The sequence below is a fragment of the Tyto alba genome, unplaced genomic scaffold (genome assembly GCF_018691265.1).
Source record: "Tyto alba isolate M040663 unplaced genomic scaffold, T.alba_DEE_v4.0 Super-Scaffold_1, whole genome shotgun sequence".
Lineage (NCBI taxonomy): Eukaryota > Metazoa > Chordata > Aves > Strigiformes > Tytonidae > Tyto > Tyto alba.
In genome coordinates, this window is record NW_024881261.1 from 32088833 (window position 1) to 32114814 (window position 25982).

At 39.3% G+C, this 25982-nt stretch overlaps 1 protein-coding gene across 5 annotated transcripts in view; it reads left to right on the forward strand.

Annotated features, from left to right (window-relative positions):
* GRID1 (glutamate ionotropic receptor delta type subunit 1) overlaps positions 1 to 25389 on the forward strand; it is a 546772-nt gene extending 521383 nt beyond the window's left edge. For 4 of the 5 annotated variants that reach the window (XM_042786724.1, XM_042786731.1, XM_042786736.1 and 1 more), the window contains 3 exons: positions 1798 to 1964; positions 3307 to 3547; positions 21527 to 25389. In XM_042786724.1, the coding sequence (XP_042642658.1) occupies positions 1798 to 1964; positions 3307 to 3547; positions 21527 to 21955 (837 nt within the window). In that variant the 3' untranslated portion in view covers positions 21956 to 25389. Of the gene's footprint in view, positions 1 to 1797; positions 1965 to 3306; positions 3548 to 3807; positions 3895 to 21526 lie in introns of all 5 variants that reach the window. The other variant, XM_042786743.1, reaches the window with a different exon arrangement.
* The last annotated feature ends 593 nt before the right edge of the window (positions 25390 to 25982 follow it).

The following is a 25982-nucleotide window of genomic DNA, read 5'->3' on the forward strand; positions in this document are numbered from 1 at the left end:
ACAGTGATGTGAGAGATATTTTTAGGAACATGCTAGTTTAATAAGTTGTGTCAGCTAAATCAATGTATGATTTTAACAATAGAGTCCTGTGGCTCCTATTTGAGTAAATGGCCTATAAGGCCCATACTGCAGTTTAGATTTTAGTTATGTTTTGTACTAGTATAGCAACAGTTGTCTGGGGCTGTGTGCGTTAATTACTGTTACTCTGAACTGACCAGGAAGGTGGCAAAGCGGGAACAAACCCACAATGGTGGCATGCCCTTAACAAAAAATTATTTTCAAAGTGGTTGGTACAGGCTCATTTAAATCTTATCAAAGAAGAGAAGGATATAACGTTTATACTCTGGTTTAACTCAGAAGAAAATGAATTTGGGGATCTTTGATTGCCTTGATGCAGATAAAGGGGAAGAAGGGAAAAGAGGTGGATTGTGGCAAGTAGCTTGCAGAAAATCCAGACAACCTACTTCTAATCTTTGTTTCCCTGGATTCTACCCACTAGAGGATAACTCACCCATTTGATTTATTGTCGTGTTTAAACAACTATCAGGGACCTCAGAAAGCTATGGTTTATATCAAATCATGGTGAAGTAAAATTAGCTTAATTGCTCAACTGAGGAATTCAATATAATAAAATAACTAAGGGAGTCTTACAGGCTTACAGGTGAATTTAAAACTGAGTTTGCATGAAAATGGAAAATAAGTGGAAGGAGAGCTAATTCTGTATTAGAGCTGCAGCCATTTGCTAAGGCAGCTTTGGTGATTCAGTTCTCATAAAGAAATATATGCAGAACTTCAGTTCCCTGCCTTGCTTTGTTCTGACCTAAAGAAAGACCTGAAATCACCCGAAGTTTAAAAAAAAAAAAAAAAAATGGTCTTGGAAGCCTACATTCATGACTACTCATTTATTTGCATTAGATGTTCCAGCCCATCTGTTCTGTTGTGCTCTGCCTGTTCACTAGAGACTTAAAAGCATACTACTTAAATATATTAGGAAACCAATGATTACTTTAACCAAACAAAATGATGACTTTTTTCTTTACTGAATCCCTATCCAGAGATGTTTCTTACATCTTATGTTAAGTAAGGTGATTTACATTCATCGTATGCACTGAATGCAGGCACTGGTTTGAATCCCAATTAAGGCTGACATTTAAGGACATCTGCGTGGGTGTGTACTAAAATAAAACAATATTTATCCCAAAACTGAGATAATAGGGGATGCTGGTGCCTCTTTTTACCTGTGAAAAAAAGAGGGAACTCTTTAGCTCAGAGCATGCCTTTTGTTACAAGACTAACATACCTGTCAGAAGGGGCCTTGTTTATTTACATATTTATATGAGGAAAGCTGCAAAGTTACTGTTCTGGTGACTGTGATGACTAGGAAGCACCACTTAGTGCTCATACTGTACCCATCTAGTTACATGAAGGTATGGAACCTGTCACACTCCATGTCTCCTACAAAACATGCATTAAATTTCATCAGCTAAGGCAATAGCTTTCATTTATAAACAATAACCTGTTATGTAAGCCTGGCCTACACTGACAGTTGGCTGTGTTATCCTATGTATTCCTATTAAAAATGAAAGACATTTTAGCAAGGTTTGAAGTAGATGAGGTACTGCTGAGAGGGAAGAGTATTAGAAATGTATTAAGATATTAGAGGTCTACAGGTAAACTGTGACCTAATGAAATACCTCCATGGAGTAATGAAAAGCTCAGGGTTTGTTTGCTTGGGTTTTGTCCTCCCTAAAAATGTAGTTTAGTTTAGATCGTGTTGTGTTTGTGCTATATTTACAGGCAAAGAAAGGAAACTATGCTTTCCTGTGGGATGTGACGGTGGTAGAATATGCTGCTCTGACAGATGATGAATGCTCTGTGACAGTCATCGGGAACAGCATCAGCAGCAAAGGATACGGGATAGCACTCCAGCATGGAAGCCCCTACAGAGATCTTTTCTCCCAAAGGTAAACTGAAACAAAGCTTGTTTTATAAGATTCCACTCTACAACCAGCAACCATTTGTGGTTCACGTTAATTTTGGCAATTATTGAATAAACAACAGTGAATAAGTGACAGCAGAGAGGTTATGAGTTCAGGCTTTGACAAAGCTGCTGCTTCTGCTCCATGTGCATCTGCTTAGGAAGGAGGGGACTGGAGGTGGTGTGTGGCCTCAAACCTCCAGGCAGCACTGCCTCTGGCAGAAAAAGGACTGATGTCCTCAGAGCTTTGTATGAGCTAGGGGAGAGATTCAAGTGATCTCTTTGATTCATGCTACATTTTTCAGGCTATGAAGCAATGTGTTGCTCCCTACAGTAAGCAAGTGATAGTGCCCTGGTTTCTCCTTTAGGGTGGAGAGATGGGTTGAAGACTCACAACAGTACAGGAAAACAAGAATTGCTGAGTATTCTATGGGATTGCCAAGACTATGAGACTATAAAACTATGCCATTTAGTGATCTCTGAGCTATCAGCTATGAATATCTTTTTCATGTGAATGTATACGCTGAAATGAAGACATGCAGTTGTGCAGGCATGTGTGGCCTTAGTAGAAGGTGAGTGGGTTCTCCACTCCAGCCAGTGAGCTGAAGCAAGATTTCCTCGTCTCACTCCTTTTTTATAACAAGAAGTAAAACTCCAGCTGCATAATCAGAGGCAAAGCTGCCTCGAGAAAAGATTGTTAGTAAACAGCTACAACAGTTATCAAACCAAATCCAAAATGAATCATTCATGGAGAGAAGGGACACTTCACAAGAGGCAAAACAATGATTAATTAGCAACTGTTAACACAGTAATTCAGGCATGAAGTAACAGCACTGAAGTAGAATCCTTTTGAATAAACTACATTTGCGGAAGTAAATTAGTTGGTCGCTGCTTAAACAGATTTGTATCAAGAGATGCACAAATAGTATCATGTTTAGTCTCACATGATTTTGAAATTATTGTGGGAGAGCACCAGTGGAGTGGGTAAGCATTTCGCTAGTGGGACCAGCTGCTGCAGCTGAATGTAGCCAGACCAGCCATGATGAACTGGAATATGGTGATTCTCCTTGGAAATGCTTCTTGCATTGCAGTGGAATTTTTGACAGTCTCTTCTTTTTCTAAAGTTACCCAGTGGAGCTTACCTGCTGCTGCGAGTAGAAAGAAATGCTGGTATCATGGAGTTTCAGATGAAGAATACTACATGGTGGTGGGATAGAGTTTTCAATTGCAGGACAGTAGATTTAAGAGTTATGTGGCATACAGAAAAGACCAGAAAACTGTGAAAAAGTATAATTGAAAATAATACTTGTCTGTTGAAATTTCTGCAGGATCCTAGAATTGCAAGAAAGTGGAGATTTGGATGTTCTTAAACAGAAATGGTGGCCACGGATGGGACGTTGTGACCTGAATAGCCATACCAACGCACAGACAGATGGGAAGGCACTCAAGCTTCACAGTTTTGCAGGCGTTTTCTGCATTTTAGCAATAGGCCTTCTTCTTGCATGCTTGGTGGCAGCATTGGAGTTGTGGTGGAACAGCAACCGTTGTCATCAAGAAACACCGAAAGAGGTCCATAACTTTTATTCTTATCACAATTAAAAGTAGAAAACACAAAAGAAAGAAAGTGGAAGTTGTGGGATTTTTAGGTGCTCTCACAATAAATTTGATTTATTTTGATTTGCCATACTAAGCTTTGCATATAACTTTTTGGGTGGTTGTTTCTAAACAAATAATAAAAAAAAAAAAAAACAAACATATCTTTTGTGCTCATGGAAGGTGCCAAACTGACAGCCCTGGAGACTAAAGTCCTCTATTTATTTATAGAGCAGATACAGCATGGGCAGCAGCAGTGCAAACTTCCCCACATTGCCCCACCACTGTGCCTCAACCCTGACCTGGAGAGACCACCTTTAGGGGTAAGAGAGTAGTTCAGAAACACACCCTTGGCCTCTCTGCTGTGAGTGATGGGGAGGCCAGTCACGGGCATCCAACTGTGACATCCGTGGTAATGTTTTCTCTGATCTGAGACCCCATCCATCGGCTGTAAGAATCATGTCCATCCCGCGCAGGTTATGCAGCTGCCAGCCAGCTGGTAGCTGTTTTCCTTCATGGCTGACCGAGGCTGAGTTTGAAGAGATACACAAGTTATTAAAAATAAACCAGCTAGTTATTGATTGAATAAGCCATATTGCCATGACACTGTTTAAATGCTTCCTTTCTTTTGAAATCAGTTTTATTTCTAAAAGTAGGAGCCTCTGAGTAAACCAACCTTCATATGACAGATTTTACCTAGGAAAATACATCTGAGAATTTCTTGGTTTTGAAGTTTTCATGCACAGCAGCAAGTAATAGTTAGCAATGCTATGATATTATAATCAGTCCATACTCAAATCTGTCTTGCATGAAGCCTGTATTTGTTTACATAGATTAAATGTTTAACAAACTAACCTCTTGTAATTTTGGAGATACCGAGGCATGTGTAGGTGCTTTCATCTTGGAACAGATGTTTGTTACAAACGAATAATAGCAGTGAGCTGCACTACAGCTGGAAAACAGTACATAGCCCATCAATTCCAATCTATGTTTCTCAAGTTGCCAGGAGTACTACACTAATTGGCATACCTATCACCTGTAAGCAATTCTAGCAAATGGGATCTGAAGATATATGTTGCAGTCTGTAACGTTGTGAAATATTTATCAGTAAGATTACATTCTTCTGAGTTCCTGCTTCTCCCATTTGAATTCATCCATCAAGTGCTCAGTGATAGACATCTGTACCATGTTTGTGGGACAAAGCTGCAAAGTCACTTGCCTGTGCCTTGACAACGTACAATAGCAGAAGGGAAATTCTGGTGAAAGGAAGCATGTCTCGGCTTTGCACAATGCAGCACTTCAAAAGCAGGCAAAGGGAGAGCATTAGTAGGTACTCTTGCTCATAAAGAAGCTTTCATAGGAACAGAAGTGTATATTTAATTGCTCTTTGGTTAAATACTGTAGCATTTTGCCCTGCTGCCTTGTAGAAGTCACTCCTGCTGTAATGCCATGTTAGCGTTGCGAAGGCCTAAACGCTCGCTGCAGAGGGTTCACTGCCCACTGTGAGAGCCCGGCAGGGCAAGGGGCAGGGACATTGTCTGGCGTGTCCCCATGCTGCGTGTGCACGAGCATCCGTCTTGCTGCGCTCTGCAGTGCGTTCCCCTCTGTGCTCAGGGACTTGCCTTTGTGCATCTTTGTAGAGTGAAATGAAAATATGCCCCAAGGGCAGTTTCATGTAGGTGAGGTGAAATAATTCACTATTCTATTGCAAGGAACTTTTAAATACTCAGTTTCCATCTCTGAAAAAGGATCGGTTTTCCCGAGTTTATTTTCTTTTTGCCCATCCCCTTTGTTTCTCCTTTTATAACTGTAAGAAGGATTATTACAGATCACCGCCTACCCCGTCCCACCTTTTCTCCTCTTCCCGTCCCTCTCCTCCTCCTCACCTTTCCCTCCAGTGTGTTCTCAATTACAGTTGCTCCGTACACCCTCTTTTGCAGTTTCTGTGACAAACAGCAGAATACTTTTAAGCTTCCATTTTTAAAAGTGTACTAAATGTACCCATATGGTAAAGCTGTACTTGGGAAGATCACCCTGGTGGGGAGCTCGGTTCACCCTTAGAGCTCAGCCAGTCTGGGTTAAGGGAGGCAAATTAAACTCGGGCACAGCGCACGGGGACAGGCTGAGGAAAGGTCAGTGCGGTGGGTGCTGCCAAGAGAGAGGGAGAACAGAGCGTGGGAGCCCTGGCACACGTAGGTGTTATGGTTGAATGAGAAAGTGCATGTTCCCAAGGAGAGGGCACGGGGATGAGGGCTCACAGGCCGAACCGGCCAGGAGGAAAATGTAAGGAGGGTGTGTGAGGCAGGTGGGATGGAACATGAAGGGTCCCAGAAAAGGACAGCTGTGTGCAGTGAAAGGCAGGTGGATAGAAGCACCTTTGGGTCAGGTCAGAGCAGGCAGAGGGATGGCCAGGCAGCGGCTTCGGGCATCCTCCACTTACACGTGACACAGCCATGTTGTTCTTTCCAACCTAAACTTTATTTCCACCCGGACCCGCTGCAGATGGGGCCGTGTAAGACATTCAGCGAAGGCTGAGCTGACACCGCCCGCCCGGAGCTGCCTGAGGGCCGGGGCCTGGCAGAGGCAGGCGCGTGACCAGCGAGTAATGGCCGCCCGCTGCGGGGGCTGGGAGCGGGGGCCCACAGCTGCGATGGGCACAACGGCCGCTCAGGTAAACTGGTAAATTAACGTAGCTGATACTTCTTGGTAGATTAGTGGGCAGGGGTGTTTTGTTTATGTGCTACTAGTGGAGAGGGATTGAAGTGGGATTGCCTCTGGCTACTGTAATTAAGATGGGAAACCAGGTTTTTGGAAGGGATGGTGTAGACTGGCTGAAGATTTTGAACGTATTTAGGAGAACCAAGTTTCAAAGCTTTGGAAGGGACAGGATCCGGGGGCGCGGGGAGCATTGAGTCCTGGGGACTCCTCTGCTTAAGTTGGGAACAGTGGTTGAGCATTGCTTAGGGGACCAAAGACAAAAAGAGGATTTGATCTCCAGGAGTAGTGTGTTTGGGATATCTCATTTCTGTCACTGCACATTATCCAGCATTTCTACAGCCATAGCCATAGTAACAGAGCTACGGTATGCATAGCGTATACAGAACATTAAAATCTGCCTCTTAGCTGCATCTGATACTCCAGCCAAGTCATTAGTTCAGTAACAGCTGCAAACTTAAGTCATGCTGCTGATTTTCTTCTGCTTTTGGGAAGGCTTTGGCAAAACATGAATGTTGTGATATCACCTAAAAATTGTGGGAACTGGCTTGTCTCCCAACCATTTTTTTTTCTGTGAAGTGCAGAGCTTGTGGAGGATTGCAGAAGGGGCGGATTTTCTTGCAGCCTAAGATTAGATTTTGGTGTTGCCTCATGGAGAAGCCACCTTGTGAGGCTACAGACAAGGAAGCAGTGTTTGGCTTCGGTGACCCTTGCCCTGTTAGGAGCTTTATAAATCCATTTTAGAAAGTTACAGTGAATTCAGGATTGAATGAGGAGTTGTCATAACTTGCGGAGCCCTTGTGTAACGTTCTTTCTTTGGCTTGACTCACTTGGTAGGTTGTATCATGCCAACAATTGCAAACTCAAAAACTGGAGAGATGTTGGGAACATGGATGCACAACTGCTCTGACAGAGTTATGACAGGGTTGGGTGGCTATGCAGCTTGCTGAAGAGGGAGAGAAAGGATTTTTTTAGAAACTCTCATTTTTTATGTGGAGGTTCTGTGAAGTTTGTGGCTAGAAGAACATGACCAGCCTTTATTAACATTGGAGAAGTGTTTTCAGCTGACATTAAGTGTTGATATTTGCCATTTTGTCATCTTTCCCTCTTCCACTTTGGATTTCTTTGACTTTTGTGGAGGTTGGCCTGAGCCAATACACTGAGGTGTTCAAGGACTCTGATGTCTCTGTGGTAGAAATCACAACACTTAATTACAATGAGTGTGGAAAAATGTAGTGTTAACTATGTAACTAGGGGGAACAGGAAGCCTGTCTTTTGAAACCTGACCGTAACTTGGACTTTGACATTAATCTGATCTACATTTGCAGAGACTATATAGGAAGAGTTATGTCAGATGTAGACTACTTCCAGTTGCAGTATTTTTTACATTGTTCGTGTATGAAGAAAACCTGCCCCACTCAATTAAAAAAATAGTATTGTTTCTGCCCATTAAGACAGTTCATTAAGATAAACCTCCAGGAAAGATGTACTTCCTTTAATTTTGCCAAAACCACAGTTGCCATTGGTTCACAATTCTATCATGCAACGAATCATGAATTTTCTTGCTAGAAGAAGGCTGGGTTGATTTTCAAGATGTTGATACAAGATATTTTTATTCTATTTGAAGCAGATTTGTAAAAATGTTTCTAATGAGTTTTGCTGTAAAAAATCTTAATCTTATCCATTTTAAGTCTTCATTTAATCCTTATCAGATCAGATTAACAAAAGAAAGATTAGCTTCAACATCAGGAAAAAATGCACAGCTGCAACACAGTGCTGCATTCTTCAATTAGGGCTCAAGTTTGTAATCTCTTAAAGTCAGAAAGTTATCTAGTAATGTTTAAATGCCCATATTATTTTCTAATTTAGGAAAATTCACATTTGGTTGTCTTTTTCAAATCAGATTTTCTAGAATTTATAATTATCCTCTCCTAATTGTTGTTAATAGCCAGCCATCCTATACGCACAGTGAAATTTAGCCAGCTCGTACGTCCATCTCTGTGTGTTAAAATCCTGAATTTACACAGCTGCTACTCAGCCTGTAATAATGATACCTAAACTTTTGACTCTGATAAGCTACAGAAATTTGGGGAGTTATAAAATAAAAAATGGAAATTAATATTTATTCTGGAATCTCTTGTCAGTCACTCTGTGTTCCTTTTGAATAAGTGAGCAATCCGATAAAGTTATTGAAACCTGTTACCATGGAAATGTTGAGCTTTCAATAATTATCCCTGGATTTCTGTATCATTTGATATGAGTCCTGTGCATTTGTTTCATTATATTAGTAAGCTATAATATAATTTGGATCATTTAACTGACAAGGGCTTTGCCACTTCATCAGATTGTTGGTATCTTTTATCCCATTTGACAGACTGAAAGACAGTTTTCGAATCTTCATTGTCATTATGATCAAGTGTAGCTGCTTACTGCAGTGGACTCCCCAGCATCCTCTGTGCTTTATCAGATATGTCTTATTGTGATATACTGTTCCCCTTGAAGATTATAACTTCTGAGATCTATTCAGAACTATTAAGAAAGCACTCTGAGTTCATCCACATACTATACTCCAAAACAATGAAAACTTAGAAGCAAAGATAAAATACTATATTATTCATGGAAAGAAAGTTGAATTCCCATATTTTCCACTGTGCATCAGATGTATTCACTAAAACCAAATATATGGACAATGCCACATCAAAGAAAATTAGTCGCTTGTACAGGATGATTTTTTTACTGGGAACTGATACTTGTTGCATCTTTCATAAAAGGTGATATTGATTCACTTATTGTTAATATAGCTCTTGAAAGACAATTTTAGAACGATCTCAAGAAATTCTTTGTTTGAGTCATTCTTATCTCAGCTAATATATATTATAAATCAGAAATGTATTTTCTTCAGACGGGCTGTGCTACTCCTAGCAATGTGAGTGTTTCAGACACTATACCCAGTGTGTTTGTGATTTTATAGAGCATGAAGATTCTGGGTTTTTACTGGTTAATGAATAGCATAATTTTCCACCTCCTGAGTTGCTACTAGTAATTGTCTCATAACTTGTGTCAAATCTGTAATTCATTAACAATCACAGTCTTCACAGCTTAGTTTGTGATTTCTTAACTTTCTCATGCTTCTGCAAAATCATTTTATTCAACAGACTCTTTTCACTTTTCTGTTCTCACTTTTTAAATTATTAGAAGGGGGCAGCAGTTCAGGTACTGGCCAGAGTGGGAACAGATTTGTGTACTAGTAATGGCATCTTAGCATTCCTGTTTCCTGCTACTCCCAGCTTAGTAATGTTTTAAATGTTACTGAATCTCAAAAATTCTAGACTCTGCAATACTTTCTAGCTCTATAGGATAGTGGGAGGTAGCAAAATAACTCTAAATATTATCACAAATATCTTGGCAGCATGCAGGATGAAGGAAAGAAAACTTGTATCTCTGGCCAGGGCAGGCTTGTGTGATCTGCCTTAAGTTCCCCTGTTTTAATGTTCAATTATATGCAAATTCCAGCCTACCTCAAAAATCCATATTTCCAGCTTTAGCAGTCACGAAAGTTACCCACTAGGACTCTCCTGGTATTAGAAGACAATGAAACCCAGTGTAACTTGGAAGTGGAAATATGAGCTAGCAGATACAAGTCCTATGGATCAAAATTTGTCACTGCTAAGAATTGTGGTTTGCACTGTATTCATCTCACTTCAGTTCTTCAGCCAGATACTATTCCATGGCAATCAAGGCTTCCGTACCTTCAGCATGGTGTCAGCAGTGTTGATTTTGATTATTAAAGAGTCTTATGCTTTCACCATTATTTTCACTTTCCTTGTCTTCTTCTGTGTCACTTCATTTACCTTGTCTCCTTTGTGGTGTTATCTTTTTATCTGAAAATTTGATTTCCCCCAGGATGGTTCCTTTTGAGAGTAAAAGGAAACATGAGATCATCAAACTGGTATTTTATTTTCCCTTCATTGCATGTCCTCTATATTTTATCTTGGTTTTATTTTAAATTATTTTTTTCTGTATTTTTATGACATGTCTGAAATCTTTGTACATTTTTTGCTCAGCTGCATATAAATGATCATTTGTTTGTACCACTGTATTGTATTCTACTTTTCTAAGAATAAATAAAGTTTTTTGGGGAAAATAAATCATGCAAACACTGCAAAAATAATGCATTTTAATGCCATCTAGAAATGCAGTTTCAAACTAGCTTTGAATATAATAAGCTGAGAAACTTCATTTAACTAGCGTTTTTAAATCAGCAAAGCACTGTTAGGAATCAGTCATCCCAGAATGCAAAGTTTAATGTTGTTTGATGATGAAGTATAAGCTGGAAGAATCAGTTAAAGAAAAAAAAAAAAAAAAGAGGAGGTTACGATATATAAATTGCCTTGTACAGAAACTGATAATAGCTGGAAGGGCATCTTAGCTAACTCAGTGTTGGCTTTTTACATAACTGAAGAAACAAGATCTTCTCCTTAGAGGCCCATAGCAGTGAGGCAGATACTCTGTAATATCTGGTCACAGGCACTATGCTCATCCAGAACCCGGTGAAATCAGTCAACTCTTGCTATTGATCACCATAGATTGAGGTCAAGGCTGTAATGGATTTTAAAATGACATGTCACCCCCGTGATTAATGACACTGGGCCCAGCCCTCTGCTACCCAAAGCAGTGTTGAAGCATTCAAGTTTTATTCCAGCATATTTTCCTAGCTGCAAGGGAGAGATTTTTGTGTTTGGTTTAATTTTTCTCTCATATAAGTCATGTAAGAAAACTCTGCTAATGGGGTTTTTAGGGATATAATTTGGATTTACTCAGTGTGAACCTTGGCGGGCGGGTGGAGGGAGGAATATGGAACAGAAATAAGGTTAAAAAATTAATGTTGCCATGCAGGAAATTCAGAAAGAAACAACCTTTTTAAAGGTCCAATTTGGTAATTAATTTAAGTACTTGCTTAAGTTGCATTACATCACCTGTCCCAGAGAACTTCTGTGGCTACTCATGTGCTTGGCATGAGCTTATGTATTTTACTGAATTGGAGCCTTAATGTGTCAGATTCTTTTAGATTCTTCACACAATGTTTACAGAGCTAATGTTTGTATATTTTTATCTCAGCCTACACTGGTATTTTAAAGTTGACTTTTTGAGAGGGGGTTGAATGTTCAGTAATAACAAAATCAGTAAAAGTTTAAAATAAAAAACATAAAATGTGACTGTTTTCTCAATATTTTTTTTACAATTTTGTGGTTTGTAAAATGCCGTAGGCCTTGATCCAACTAAGCTTTTAAACATGTACATAAAATTAAACAAGAATTTGATCCCAATCTTACCCAGATCACCAAAACACTTCCATTCATTTTAGTGGTGTAGGATCAAACTTGAGTTGCTTTGAAACCAACGTGTATAAAGTATAAATTGGAAGTTACATGTGCATTGAAGTAATGTGCTGAAGATTGAACTTACTGTACAATAATATTAATAAGCAATTTATAAATTATTTATCCATTGAATAGAAATAATTTTCTAACAGCTGAAATAACCCATGCTCAATATGAGCAAAATCTTAAGGAATCACGGGTACTAATATTGTGTAAAATATATGTTGGGAAAAAAAAAAAAAAAAAAAAACAACAAACAAACAAAAAACTTTATGGTTTTGTAATGATTTTCCATAAATTCAGAACCATATTTATAAGCACATATTTAGAAAAGACCAGCTCAGACTTACTCAACGTAACAAGTAACTTCAGAAGTATTCAGTATCCAAGAGTTCTCTTTTGGGAAACTGGTGGCTAGTTTTTTATTATCCTGAGATATTTTAATAATTTGGCTGGCCATGTCTTTTTTCATGTTGGAATAGGAGCTTGGGCAGCTTCCAAAATACAGCCCTGAATGGGGCTGCAGAAACGTTTTCAACATTCAGTTTTTAATAAAACATTTGTGGCTAATATTCAGGAGTATGAGCTTTCTAAGGCTGAGTGCAGAGGAGAGGCTGTGCAGGGCAGCTATCGCTGGGCATCAAACAGGTTGTAGAAATGACTTGTTGTGCCTCCTGTGCCGACTCTCTCTTCTACTCCCAGCATCATGGGAAAAAATGGGAACTTTGGAATGGTGAAGTATGATGATAAAGCAATCTGTTATGCCTGATGCTCCAGCAGAGTAAATCAGAGCGTTAAAGGATAGCATTGCTTTGCTTTGGGCTCAGTAGAGTGAAAAATTACATCCCTTATATACTAGATAATAATTTAGGATTTAAAAGCTGTGTAAAGCAATGTAAAGAATACATTCATTTTTAGTGAGTTTTGGAACGGAACTTTTGTGAATTTAATGTTTACTTCATAAAAAAATAATCTGTCACCTCACAGGGTCATTTTAGATGTAGTTGAATCCTGAAAACACCACCCTCTTCAGGGCCATCCTCTTTGGTTGCAGTGGCTAGAATTTGTTATTTCAAACCAGAAGTATGAGAAGTAATAAGTATATGTTTGCTAAAGAGAATGAAATATTAACTACATTATTAGCCTCACTATCTTGATTGTTTTTTCTCTCCCCACGTCTTCCTTCCCCTTTCTCTCTGGAGATTGCCAATGATGTGAGGTTGGGCCTCAGAAGCATGGTGAGAATTTATAATAAACATACAGATAATTGGATTGTTGTTGAAAATGCTTGCACAGATGAATCCTTGCTAGTTATCTCCTCCTCTTTACCTCTCCCTGGAACTCCTCTTGAACCTAACCTTTGTGTTGTTGGAAGTGCCTGTGACTACAATATATGCAGTGTGTGCACAGTAGAGGTTTCTCCATGTGCAAGTTCTCCTTTCTCCTAAAAGAGTTCCTTCACAGAGACATTGGCATGCTTATCAACCAGCACTCATTCAGTACTGCATTTTGCTGCTTGTGTTGAAAAATGTTTCTTTGCATTCTCTTATTGTCCTTTTTATTTTTAACCCCATGAAAACTGTGGAAACATCTGTATAATGTGAACCAGTCATTCATTTTCTTTGTAGTTGAGTTACCAGCTTCTAATGCTTGTGAACCAAGGTTGGTAAGGATTTTAAAGCTTGAATACCTCAGCATGAGACTGAATGTCTCCGTTCGTATTGAGTAACAAAAGAGAAGCCTCTTACCTTGTGGGTTTGAGCCTGTTGTTGGTTGTGAGGACTAGCCAGTGTTTGTGATTGCACTTAGTTATGGGTTGTGATGAATGTGGGAGCAGATCACTGCAAGAGACTGTGGGGCTATCTGCTGTCACCTAATCTGTGGTGCTTGTCCTCTGGTACTGTGTCCATATTAAGTCATGCAGTGCCATAGCATGTGGATACAGCTGAAGAGGAAAAATAAAGCAAAGATGGATGTTTAACTGGTTTAAATTGGTGTGCATTATCAGCTTCATTGGCTTGGTGGGGAGCTTATTGTCTGGTGCATTTCTGGACAAGGCTCACAATCATGAACCATGGGACAGCTACAGCCACCTTAAGAATTAGAACCCTGTCTAGTTGTGATTTTAGGTTTAATAAATCCAACCTGGGTAAGGGGGTAACATGAGTGTGGGAAGATAGGGACTGCTTCATGAAGCTGCAAGTCTAGAGCAAGTCACTATTACATGATTGGTCTCTAGGTTTTTGGTAATAGTTTCTTACTTTCACCAATTATAGATATTTTCTGGCTGTGGGTAGGTGGGAATAAACCTTGGCAATGTATTTGAAACATTTTTCTGTTATATTAACATCATCTTTGCAGTATTCTGTTATTTCTCACATTTTTTCAGATTTTCTTAGAAGGGAAAAGAATATTACTGTCTCTTCATAAAGGAATTTATGCTCTCTGGTGAAGGAGAGCATCTCCTAGTGAATAAGGTGGTCTCATGTACATATTTTTTTATGAAGTTTTGTTTCTTTGAAGATGATTACACATTGCATGAAATTGGTATATTGCACAACTCTTTCATATCTTTTATCCTTTCGATTGGATAACAGTCCTCAACTGGACCTCAACTGATGTCAGTCTCGATACATTCTTCTAACAGCTGTTTGATAGCTTAGTTAATTGTTAATTTAAAATACATGGTATAGTTTCCACTTATAAGAACAGAAGCTTGATTGCAGAGTTGGGCCTATTTATAAAAGTAGTTTTTCAAGTAGACTCTTGAGGTGCATCTGTACTTACTTCTAATAAGATACTGTTATGGTCAAACCGGCATCTAGCAGAGTACACTCAGAAACCACTTGACAGATTTTATGTAACATTAAGTGCTATTTGACTAGGTCAGTTGCTTGTGTTAAATTAATGACAGTAAACATACATTATCACTGCATCTGTTTACACGTCTGTCTGCATTTCACTGCATTGTTGACTGTGGAACCTCTAGAATAATGAGCATGGTAAACTGAGACATATTCAAAAAGGGTTATTTATATTATTATAACACCACACCGTGTTGTCATTGTTTTGCAGCACGTCTATTACATATATCATCACTGCTTTTTCTTCCTGAGCAAGCCAATTATGTCTGGTTTTGCCACTCTGTCAGAGCCTCCTGGAATAAATTAAAATTACAGCTTTATATGTGCAGTAGCTGTAGCTGAAAGTAATGATAATGACCCTGGGTGAATACAGAATTTCAAAATAATCTTGAACAAATCTACATGTGCAGAGCTGCTGCCTCTTCATTTCTCCTTAACAAGCTATATGTTTGTGTCCATGATGTCTGAAACCCTGCAGACAGAAGCTGGTAGCTGGGTGGAGCTGTGGGTTTTGATGCTGAGCTAAGAAGAGAATAGCCTGTGGATAACTGAGCATGGAAACTTCACTATTTCAGTTTTATTTCTCTGCTTTGTTTTACAGCTATGCAGTATGTCTGTCTGTGCATGGAAGTGCCTCAGAGACTTCCTTTCTGCCTAGCTAGGTACATGTCTGCCTTCCGTCATCTGTGTCTTGTGACAGCTGATACTTGTATTTTTTTAACATGTGTATGGGTTAAGAGGTGTTTTTTATGGATGGTTGAGGGACAGGCATGTAACCTGGTCACGGTCAGAAGAGGAAATGCCTGTCTGAGGCTGGGGCTTGACTCAAATTTTGAACCCCAGTCCTGATCACAAAATTGCCGTATTTTTTAAAATAGTTCTTTCACACAATGAAAATGCAATATGAACATTTATGTCTTCGTTTCATTCTCTCACCGAAAGATAATCCTTCATATTGTCATCCAAGATGGAAACAGAAGAACAAAACAGAAATGCACCATGATATATGGTTAAAACTATATTAAGTTGAAAGCATTATTTTCTGCATATCTCCTGAGGCTTATTAAGAACTGCATTAACAGGCTTTTAATACTTGGCACAGTTATCAGCATCTGACCGGGAGGTATTGACGCATTCATGATAGTCCCTCGGTGTATGTGCCTGTCTGCCCATACTGGCTACATTTCTGAATTTTTAGTGCTTGACATTTAGGGTCAGGACTATCAGTCTTTTTCTTCTGCTCTAGTCTAGTGTGGTTTTATTTGCATGTGTGGGATGTAGATGCAACTTATCACAGTTTTGGCATGGTTTTAGCATCACATTTCTGTAGATATTCATCCTTCCTTTTGGGTCATTTGTCTCCCTTTTTGGCCTTACTGAAACTGCTTCACCAGCTTGTAACATTTTTATCTCTTCAAGTGGCTTCTCTTGAACTTTGTGATAAGAACAGAGAAATCACAAGTGAGAACAAGAGGCCACATTAGTGTCTATAATAAAAAATATTTTTCTCAAAAATCTTCTTTTTGGAAAATCCCAACCATTGCAAGTCTGGCAGCTGAACAGTATTACCTTTGAATTAACTGTGTTTAGAGTGATGTAGCAATTTCTTGAAAACATCAGCCAGTAGTTCCTTTCCAACACTCAGTGAGACATCTCTCAAATTTGATAATGTTAACTGACTCCAAACCTCCCAAGTGGTTTCATATTCTTTCAATCTGACTGCCCACATGTTTTTATTAGAACCCACTATCAAAAGTCACAGAAAATAAGCTAGAAAAAAATATTGATTAGTCTGTAAATCATCCTGTCTGCATCTGTATCTTGCCATAATTTCTATCCACATGATAAGGCCAAACTTGGTTAGTCCTGAAAGGGAGTTGTAGTTTCCCACAGGTGCAGTTGTGCAGGATTAGTAGTTCCCAGATAATTCTGGTGAGCATCCTTCAAATCCACATCAACAGTTGCCACAGTGTGCTCCTGCTGTCAATCATAGGCTATTGAACAAGTCCCTCATGATCAAGTGCTTGGGATGTGTCAGAAACATGCCCTTCATTTGCCCTTCCAGAACTCAAACTCATTGCGGAAGGATGACATTTAAATTGGTATTTATGAATGAGATAATTTCCTGACCAGAAGCAATGTTTGGTTAGCTGTTTTCCTTAAGCTTGAGGAGGATAAGCCTGTGTTTATAATTCATTTCCCTTACACATGATATATTTTCTTCCCTTCACTGATTAATTTCTTTAACTGATCTATTTGGAGTACAACATTAATATTGAAGATAGAATTATGAAGGTAGCAAAGGAAAAATATTTGATCTCCTTCTGGCAACACAAGCATATACATTTATCCAATGTAGCTGTATATGAAAAGTGAAGTTGAATTGGCATGAAACATCTGAGATGCAACATTTATAATATTAAGTTTTTTATATTAAGTACAAAAAAGAGAAGAAACCTTTGGTAATGTGTCTGTCACAGTTTAGAGCTCCTTCATTCAGCTCTTGAAGAGACATAACTGGAGCTAAGTGGAGCTGAAGCCAGAAACATTTGTGAAGAGCAGCAGTAAGGCTTCCCCCAAGGGGCAATCCTTTGGGTAAGGGGAGTCTCTGGGCTAGAAAACCAGCACACCAGCCTCCGCTGTGACTACTGTTTTTCCATCCAGCTGCCAGGTCTGGTATCTCTGCCATTCCCTAGCTCCAAGCCTCAATTCATTAATTTACAGTAATTTATTCATTTTAAGTCATTAATTTTGCCATAGAGAAATGCAAAAATAGAGAACAGTTAAAGCATCAGAAGGCTTGCAAATCTTTTGCAATGCTACATTACCATTTCACAGTTAAGGTGACAAAGCCTCAGGAAATTAAAAAAAAAAAAAAAAAAGCAATCTAAGTAAGTGCTTAAAAATTATAAAAAATGGCTCATATTTAATGAGAATTATAGAGCTAAAAATAAAGGAGAATACTGAGGTGACAAGGGAGCAAAATATCACAATGTTTTAAGATTTGTTCTTCTGGCTTTATTACCATTTAACCCTTTTTCCATTTACCTTGTTACTTTTCAGTAACATATGATTTGTTACTGAATTTTCCGGGAGAACAATAAGGGAAAAGAAAGATAATGTTTACAGAATTTACAAATTCTGAAAGCTTGGCTTGTCAAATAAAGCTATCCCAAAACCTTCAGTTCTGGAAATCTTGGGATTCAAGGCAGTCTTCTAGTATGTAATGACAAACTAGTCTTTTCAAGGGTTTCTGATTTTTATCTTAGGGTTTTTAAAAAGCATTTGAAAAATCATTCATTCAGCATTACAATAGTTTCATAGCTTGACATTTAGTTATTTAGCTTCTCTTCATATAATAAGACAAAAAAAAAGGGAAGAACCTTTAAAAATGTGGTTTTATTATTCCTTGGAGACAGAGCTGTTTTCCTTAACCTTTACAAACATTTTATTTTAACAACAAAAAGAAGGAATAATGTGAACTTCTGGGCTCTTGGAAGCCTTTAAATTTTTTTCTCTGATGTTATTAAGGCTAGAAAGTTGTCCTTAATGCTGAAGAAAGAAGTAGGTGAATGAAACCCCCACCCCTACCTCTTAAAAAAATGCCAATCATTTACTTCTTTACTTCATCAAGTGTTCTGTTGTTGATAAAATGTGATGTTGGTGTGCAGGAATTATGTTTTCCTTTTTCTTGACAATGAAAACTTTAGCACAGTGAGACATAAGTTTATATTGTGAAACAGAAGCAACTGCAAATTCACCATTTTCTGAGGGATGCTGTCCCAGGGCTGGGCTGCGCATGGTAGAAGAAAAAAGAGCAATCCTGTTAGGCCAGCAGAGGGAAACATTCCAAATGACGTGGTCCTTTATAACCCCTCTGGTCTGGACCAGGAGATGGCTGTTAAGGGCATCCCATCTGTGGCTCTTCATGTTTACATCTTAAAAGAACTAAGCTGAATATATAACCAGGATTAATTCATCCCTTGAATTTTATGACCTTTTGTGCACAAATGCTCCAAATGAAGAGCACACTTCATTCACAAATGTATTGTTCCTCTGCAAACAGTTAATGGCTGCATGTTGCAAATATTAGAACTCTACCTTTCACTCTGGCTTGGCTACTTAGCCCAATCCCATTATATTTGTTCCTGTAGCAAAGCAGGATGGAATGCAGTGAGGATGTGCTTGCAATCAGAAATGCAAATACAAATAAAATGTTGATCTATATTTTCGCTTGAAATGACCTGAAGAAGGAATTACTATTTGGCAAAAGCTCAGAAAAATGCAAATGAGTCATGAACATTTCTCCAAAGACTTACTTGGGAAAATTTCTTCTAGTATTTGCTTAGTTCTAACCTGAGTTGCCTACTTTTTTTCTTATTCTGTAGTAGGGGCTTAGAAAGAATATAGGTCCCAGATAACTGGAATGCCAGCCTAAATCAAAGCTGGCAGCATTTTTGAGAAAAGGAGTAGTACAGGTTATCTAAAGAAGCATTATATATCAGGCTTCTGGGAGTTAGCTTCCGTAGACACAGGTATTATTGTGCATGGTGGTAGCTGAAGTTGGTGGAAAAGCAGAACTCTGCAGCAAGGTTTCACTGGCAGGCACCTGAGGAGCACACAGCAATACGCAGCTGGACGTCAGTGCAGAGGGAACCTGCCCACAGAGGTTGAGCCCTTACCCCCAACAGGGCATAATACAAAAACACTGCTCACACTTGCCCCCAGCCCACCATTTTACTTCAAGAAATAGAAATAAATAAAATCATAAATTAAATCCGTGTAATCTTCTGGCCATTGTACCACAAATCCTTAATTTACGTTGCTGTAGAGTTTATGGAATAGCCTCTGTTATTGTCAGCTTGGTGCATTGTCTAACTTAATGAATGAAGAGCCTGACAGATCAGGTACGGTTTTTGGCAAGAAGGACTTAATGCAGCTGCAGGGGTTATCTGATCAAGTATATTGTGGTCCCTTTCTACCACAAAAGTTTGGGGTTTTCTACTTATTGTCCATTGATTTTCTCTAACACAAAATTATCTGATTAGAGGGTTTGGCTGAAAAAGGAGTGTTTTTTAAAAAAATAGTTTGTTTCTTTGGTGGGGAAGACAAAATCCCCAGGTTTCTGGGAGCTTCACTGGGCTTTTTGGTGGTTTTGTGATGTAAATGAAATTGGAATTAATTTTCTGCTGATTAGCAAAGGAGGTACAACGTGCAGCTCAGACCTGTAATTGTTGAACAGTTGTACTCCAGTTGAAATCAATATGGATTTAGCCTAAACTAAGGACACAGGTTTGGGTTCGTCATCACGTAACACTAATTCATTTCCAAATCCATTCAGAGATCAGCAAATCCAACACTTCTTGAGTAATGTAGAAGGTGGTGTTAAATCACAGGATTAGAATCAAAATTTGTAGTTGACATTGACTGGAATCAAGGGCTTTGGAGTTGGCTTGTCAATTTACATGTGAAAACAAAGTTACATAGCAGTGGCTACCACTGGAATAATACTATAATTCTCTGTGTTCCACCTGAACACCAGTGGCAGAAGATCAAGAGGAATGGGTGTCAGTGGCACCTTATACTTCTCTGTTCCCAGAGCCTAGTTTTTGGTATGAGTTGGAGCATCTGTAAGACTGCTGGTGTTGGGTTTAATCAACATTTAAGCACGTGTTGATCTGTGGGCAATCGGATTACTGGAACACAAAAGTTTTGGTTCATCCTACTTGTTAGGCTGGAATCTTGCTGGCTGCCTAGTGTAATTACAGGTTTCTGTCAGACCAAGGAATTTCTCCAGTTCTGGAATTGTTGGGCTTTTATAGATGCTTTGCTGCTAGTCTGCTGTATGTTACAATTGCATCAAATAACTACAACTGCAGATCATAGCTGTGCTTTATGAAATATAGAGAAATGATATAATATAATACCTTTTTATTGGAAATACAATGCTAGCTATTAAAATTCAGCCATACAGCAGCCCAGGTGGTTGACTTTACTCTGCCAGTTTTGTTGCTTTCCAATTTGAGCAGCCTGAATGCTGCGCTGAGGTGATAAACAGCCCATTGTAGCTCTTTGCTGCTTCAGGTTTTAAAGACAACTTCTTTGGCTGTATTTCCTCATGGAAGCTAAAACATGTTGAGTAAGTGGTCCCAAAAGTCATTTGAAGAGACTGCTCTGGGAGCCGTAGGCAATGCATTCTGTGAAGGTGATGATGTATTTTTTAAAGACGAGCGTTAATTTCCCAAGCTCTGACCACAGACAGACTTTTACCAGGTGATGTGTCAAGATAACAGACAGTTTATAGTTGGTCACACGACTGTTCAAAACACCAGTGAGCAGGCCCCTCCCCCGGGCTCCCAGAGTAGGTCTCTCTTAGTGCTGTTCCAGTAGGCCTGTGGTCTGTGCCATGTAGGTGACCCAGGGATTCCTGCTGGGAAGTGAAAACTTCTTCATGACTACAACCCCTGGCCAGTAGATTTTGGCACATGAAGCTACTACCTGGGAGTCAACTAGATTGTGCACAGCGTTTTACTGACATGTTCCTTAGAAAATGCACTGCAACTAGATGAGATGGGGGTGAGCTGTCTTGTGGTTACAAGGTGGCGAGCTGCTCCATGGAATTTGGAGTCTCAGCTCGCTTGTTTGCCTGCCATATACTTTTTCTCTGGGCTTGTGCAAAGTGAGCTGAGGACTTGTGGGGGATGTGCTGGTCCCTCTGCCAGCTCCTGTTAGGTGAACCAGAGCCACCAGTTTACCTCCAAGAAGGGTGGGTTTGAGGGCATCAGGGGATTTTGCAGGCTGAGATTGAGCTGGTATTTTTTTCAGCATGTGTTTCTCAGCTGGAGATGATGGGCAGACCTCGAGGTTTTTCATAGGCACAAATAAAGTGATGTAATGAGTGAACAGCAGCTCCTGCCACACAGAGGAAGTGGAGGGGGGCCGGATGGGATTGGAGATTGCGTTTTGACTGATTGTTCTGATTTCTTCCTCACTAGGACAAAGAAGTGAACCTGGAGCAGGTCCATAGACGCATGAACAGTTTAATTGATGAAGACATAGCCCACAAGCAAATCTCTCCAGCGTCCATTGAAATCTCAGCCTTGGAGATTGGTGGCATGCAGCCAGCTCAGACCCTGGAGCCGGTACGCGAATACCAGAACACGCAACTTTCTGTCACCACCTTTTTACCAGAACAGACAGCTCATGGTGCCAGCAGGACACTCTCAGCTGCCTCCAGCAGCAACCTGCCGCTGCCCCTGAGCAGCTCAGCCACCATGCCCTCCATACAGTGTAAACACAGGTCACCAAATGGAGGACTATTTCGTCAGAGTCCCGTGAAAACCCCAATCCCAATGTCATTTCAGTCTGTGCCAGGGGGAGTCATTCCAGAAGCAATGGAGCCCTCGCATGGAACATCCATATGACGAAAACAAACAGTAAAACAACCAGCAGAGCTTTTTAATACAAAATTTAAAAGAAAAAGAAAAAAAAAAACAAACAAACAAACAAACAAAACAAAACAAACTCTTATGTTTTTCTTGTATATACCTGTAAATAATGAAAGAATGAAGTGGGGTAAAAGTGTATTTTGAATATTCCCAATTTTCGAAGTCAGTAAAAAACAAAACAAAAAAACAAACAAAAATGTATGAATGACTTTGTAAATTTTGTTCTATATGAATAAAAAGGCAAACTACTTGTGATCGTTCTCAAGTGCCAAAGAAGACCAGTTACTGGGACTGAGGGCCGTAGTTTTTTTTTCTGTGGATTTCAACAGTTATTCCCTTACTGTCCTTTTTTTTTTTCTTTTTTTTTAAGAGAAAAAAACTTATCTGTTCTTGCTAGAAAAGTTCACCATGCTCAGATCTCTCCTCTCCTCAGAACCTGATTCTATAGTCAAGATGGCAATTCCCTCGGAGAATTTAACAGCTGGTATTAGCATAGCAGTAACAAATGTTTTAAACGTGAATTATAACTAAAATCCAACAAACAATAAACAGAAAAAGAGAACTTTTTCCTTCTAACAAGGATTAAACTTCCACACAGTTTCTAAGTTTAAGCACAGGGTTATTGAATTGTGGTTCTACATGTCTGCTGTGCTGTGTGGCTCTTTTTATTTAGCCTTCTGTGTTTTGTTATGTATATAATAGATATTATATGTATCTATTATATATATGACATATATATATTATATATAAATGCTTTGATAAACAGGTTTTAGGTTAAGGGGAAAGCTTCTAAGAAAAAACAGTCAGCTCTTTTTTATGTCTTGCGTACATGACTGAAAATGGGGAGGAACCAATGGCTGGAAGGAGTGAAACAAGGAAGAGCTTTAATGGGCAGGAGATAATGGCATTGCAGGGACTGTGCCCTCTGGTGCCATCTCTTTAAGATTTCAAGGAATTTGCTGCATAATGGTTGCAGTGCTCTCTGCTGAAGTCATATCCCTGAATGACAGGGCTAAGCTCCTGATTATAAGCACAGCTCTGCTTTTTTTCCATTGATTTTGTACAGAGAAACATTTTAATGGCCATGTCTATAACCTTGGTAGAAATGGCTGTAAATGCCTTTTTTTGGTCTGTGAAATACAGTCAGAGGACGAAGATAGAGCAACACGTATAGTGATTTTAATGTCTTGTTTTGCAAATATTACCAGTGCAATTTCATATGACAAAAAAAATCAAAACAAAGCCAAACCACATTGTTTCCTTCCCAAATAGTAGTTTGAATGCCCAAGATAACTGATCCTTGCCCCTTCCCCCCTCCCCACTGTTGCTAATGGATCATCACTATCAGAGTTGGGATAATTTAGTGTCTTCTCAAATGTATCCCTTTAGCTAGGTTGTAATTTCCCTTCGTAGCTAGATTTCTTCACTTTATTAGAACACTGCTTTTTGGAAAAGGCTGTAGATCTTGGTGCAGCAAAATCACTGCCTACATTAAGATGAAAAATTGTGTTTGAACAGAGGTAAAAATGCATTCACGTCCTGAGAAAGTCAGCAGGCAACCTGGGTCAGGTTTTTGGGTAAATATACATTCCATTGACTGTTCCTAATTTGATTTGCATAATTATGCAACAGGTATATTTATGGCCTGATAACAGTCCCCAGATTTTTACATTTCTAGTTTAAGCAGTAGGGAAGAAAAGTCAAACGGTGATACAAAACCAGCCTAATGGAGGAGCATACTCAGCATACTGCTTTTTAAATGAGGAATATTGATGGTGAGTTTGCAGAAGGAATACTCTTGCAGGGATTAATTTGTCTCTGTTGTCAAGCTGGTTCCTCATGAAGACAGTGTGATTTTGCAGCTTGGCACAAATTGCACTATTTGCTTCAAACTAATTAAAAATGAATAATGCTCTAGTCAGCTGACTAGATTTATCCTATTTAGAGACTTAGCCCCCAGAGCCTTGAGACTTTTTTCTTTCTTCTTTTGTCATACTTTTTCTTATCATCTTAACAAACCTATGGCCATGGGAAAAAATAGACATTTCTTTCCACCTCCCATAAACACACTAATTAATTATGGTAAAAATAGCTGTGCAAAAAGACTATGCACACCTAGGTACCTGTAAAAACGCTTAGGAGAAAGCGTGCAACTATTGGCACTGGAAGAATCCCTCATTTTTATTACCAATTTAAGATTTTAGCAGATGCAGAGGAGCATGCTCCAGAAGAGGTGCAGGGAGATGCTTGTGTAGCGACGAGGATGCAAATCTGCAAGCTGTGCCTTGGCTGGAGAGGGCACCCCCTCCCCGGCGGTACCTGGGACAGGAGGCTGTCACCTCTTGTCCTGAGCATCCTCCAAGAGCAGAGGTGGGTGAGCAGCTCGCTCGGTCACCTCAGCAGCACGAGGCCATTGCCCAGCCACATCCTGTGTTTTGGATGGTGAAGAGCCACGATGAGCTGCTGGTGCATGGCAGCAGAGCCGCTGCTGCTGGCTCTGCACCAATGTTGTAGCAAACAAGCTTGTCAGAGGTTGTTTGAGCTGCTCCCTTGCCATTTCACCACAAAGCATGCTATTTATTTGTTATGGCAAAGCTCAGAGCAGGGGATTGAAACCTTCCTTTACTGAGGAGTCATTGCTTTCACAAAACACATTAGATCTTTTTCGTATTATAGTCTAAACCACTGTACTGAATAATTTACACTGAACTGCATTTGCGGACTAAATTGTGACTACAGTATATTTTGGGGATTAACTTTAACACTCTCCATATTCAGTGTTCTTCTGGCTTAGTCTTGCCACGTGCTGTGAAGTTTGGAAGTGTGGTTTAACTTATAAACAATGTTGGATTTTGCTGAATCTCATGAATAGAATATGACTTGCCTGTTTGAGTGCTCTGTAGGATTACATCTAAGATGGTCAGGATCCTGAAGAATAAAACCACACACTACTCTTTCAGAAAAGTATTTAAGCATGTGTGTAAGCCCTCTAGAAAGCAGCTGCTTTATGCACAGGTTGAAGTGCTTTACTGATTAACAATGGAGTTAAAATGCACGTCTCAAATATATGACTAATTTTAAGCAGGTGAGTTAGTTTACCAAACTCCCTGGGACTATTCAGTTGCTTAGAAGTTAACCTTCTTGAATGCTTTGCTGCACCAGGGTCTATAATGTAAAAGTAGGAATCCACAATGGATCTGTCACTGTCTAGTAATTATTTGTCTATATAAAAGTTAGCAAGTCATAGCTTGAGCCTGTCAACCATGACAGGAAGCTGTTAAATCTTTCATGTGATGGTGGTTTGGTTTTGGGTTATTTAAGCAAATCACTAGGTTCTCCTTGAACATAAACAATGTTTCTTTCCCCATAACTTTCAGTTTTCAAAGTAAATGCAGAATGTATGATTTCCATATTCTGACTCCTGTTTTATATTTGTATCTTAATTTTTGACAGATCAAAGCTTTCACTTTCTATACAACATGTATTCACCACACACTCATGCATATATATATATATATACATGCGCAGTTACTCACAGAAGAAGTGAGAAGTGTAATTTCCATGTGATGTAAATGAGCATAACCTCAAAGCTCTCACAGAGCTGTGCTTATTTGCACCACCTGCAGATTTGACCCTTCGCTTTTAATATCTGGCACGTTGAAGTAGAAAAACTGCAGAAATTCCTGAAAACTTTGAAGACCAAACTGCGCCCTTGATTTTCAAATGGAACTTCCCCCGAGTGCTTAACAAAGGGAATAATATATGATCCCAAATATTCCAGCTTCTCCAGGATGTTTACATTGCGAAGGTGGTTGTACATGAAATGGAAATCGAGTGCCTATACCTTCCTTTTATCGTGCTCTTTTGCTGATGAACTTTTGCGAAAGTGACATCTGTGGCACAGCACTTGTAGTGCGTCTTGTTCTATCGATCCATTAGTTTAGAAATGACTTTATTTTCATACAAAAATGTGACTCCGTTTCTTCTATTTGCTTGCAATCCA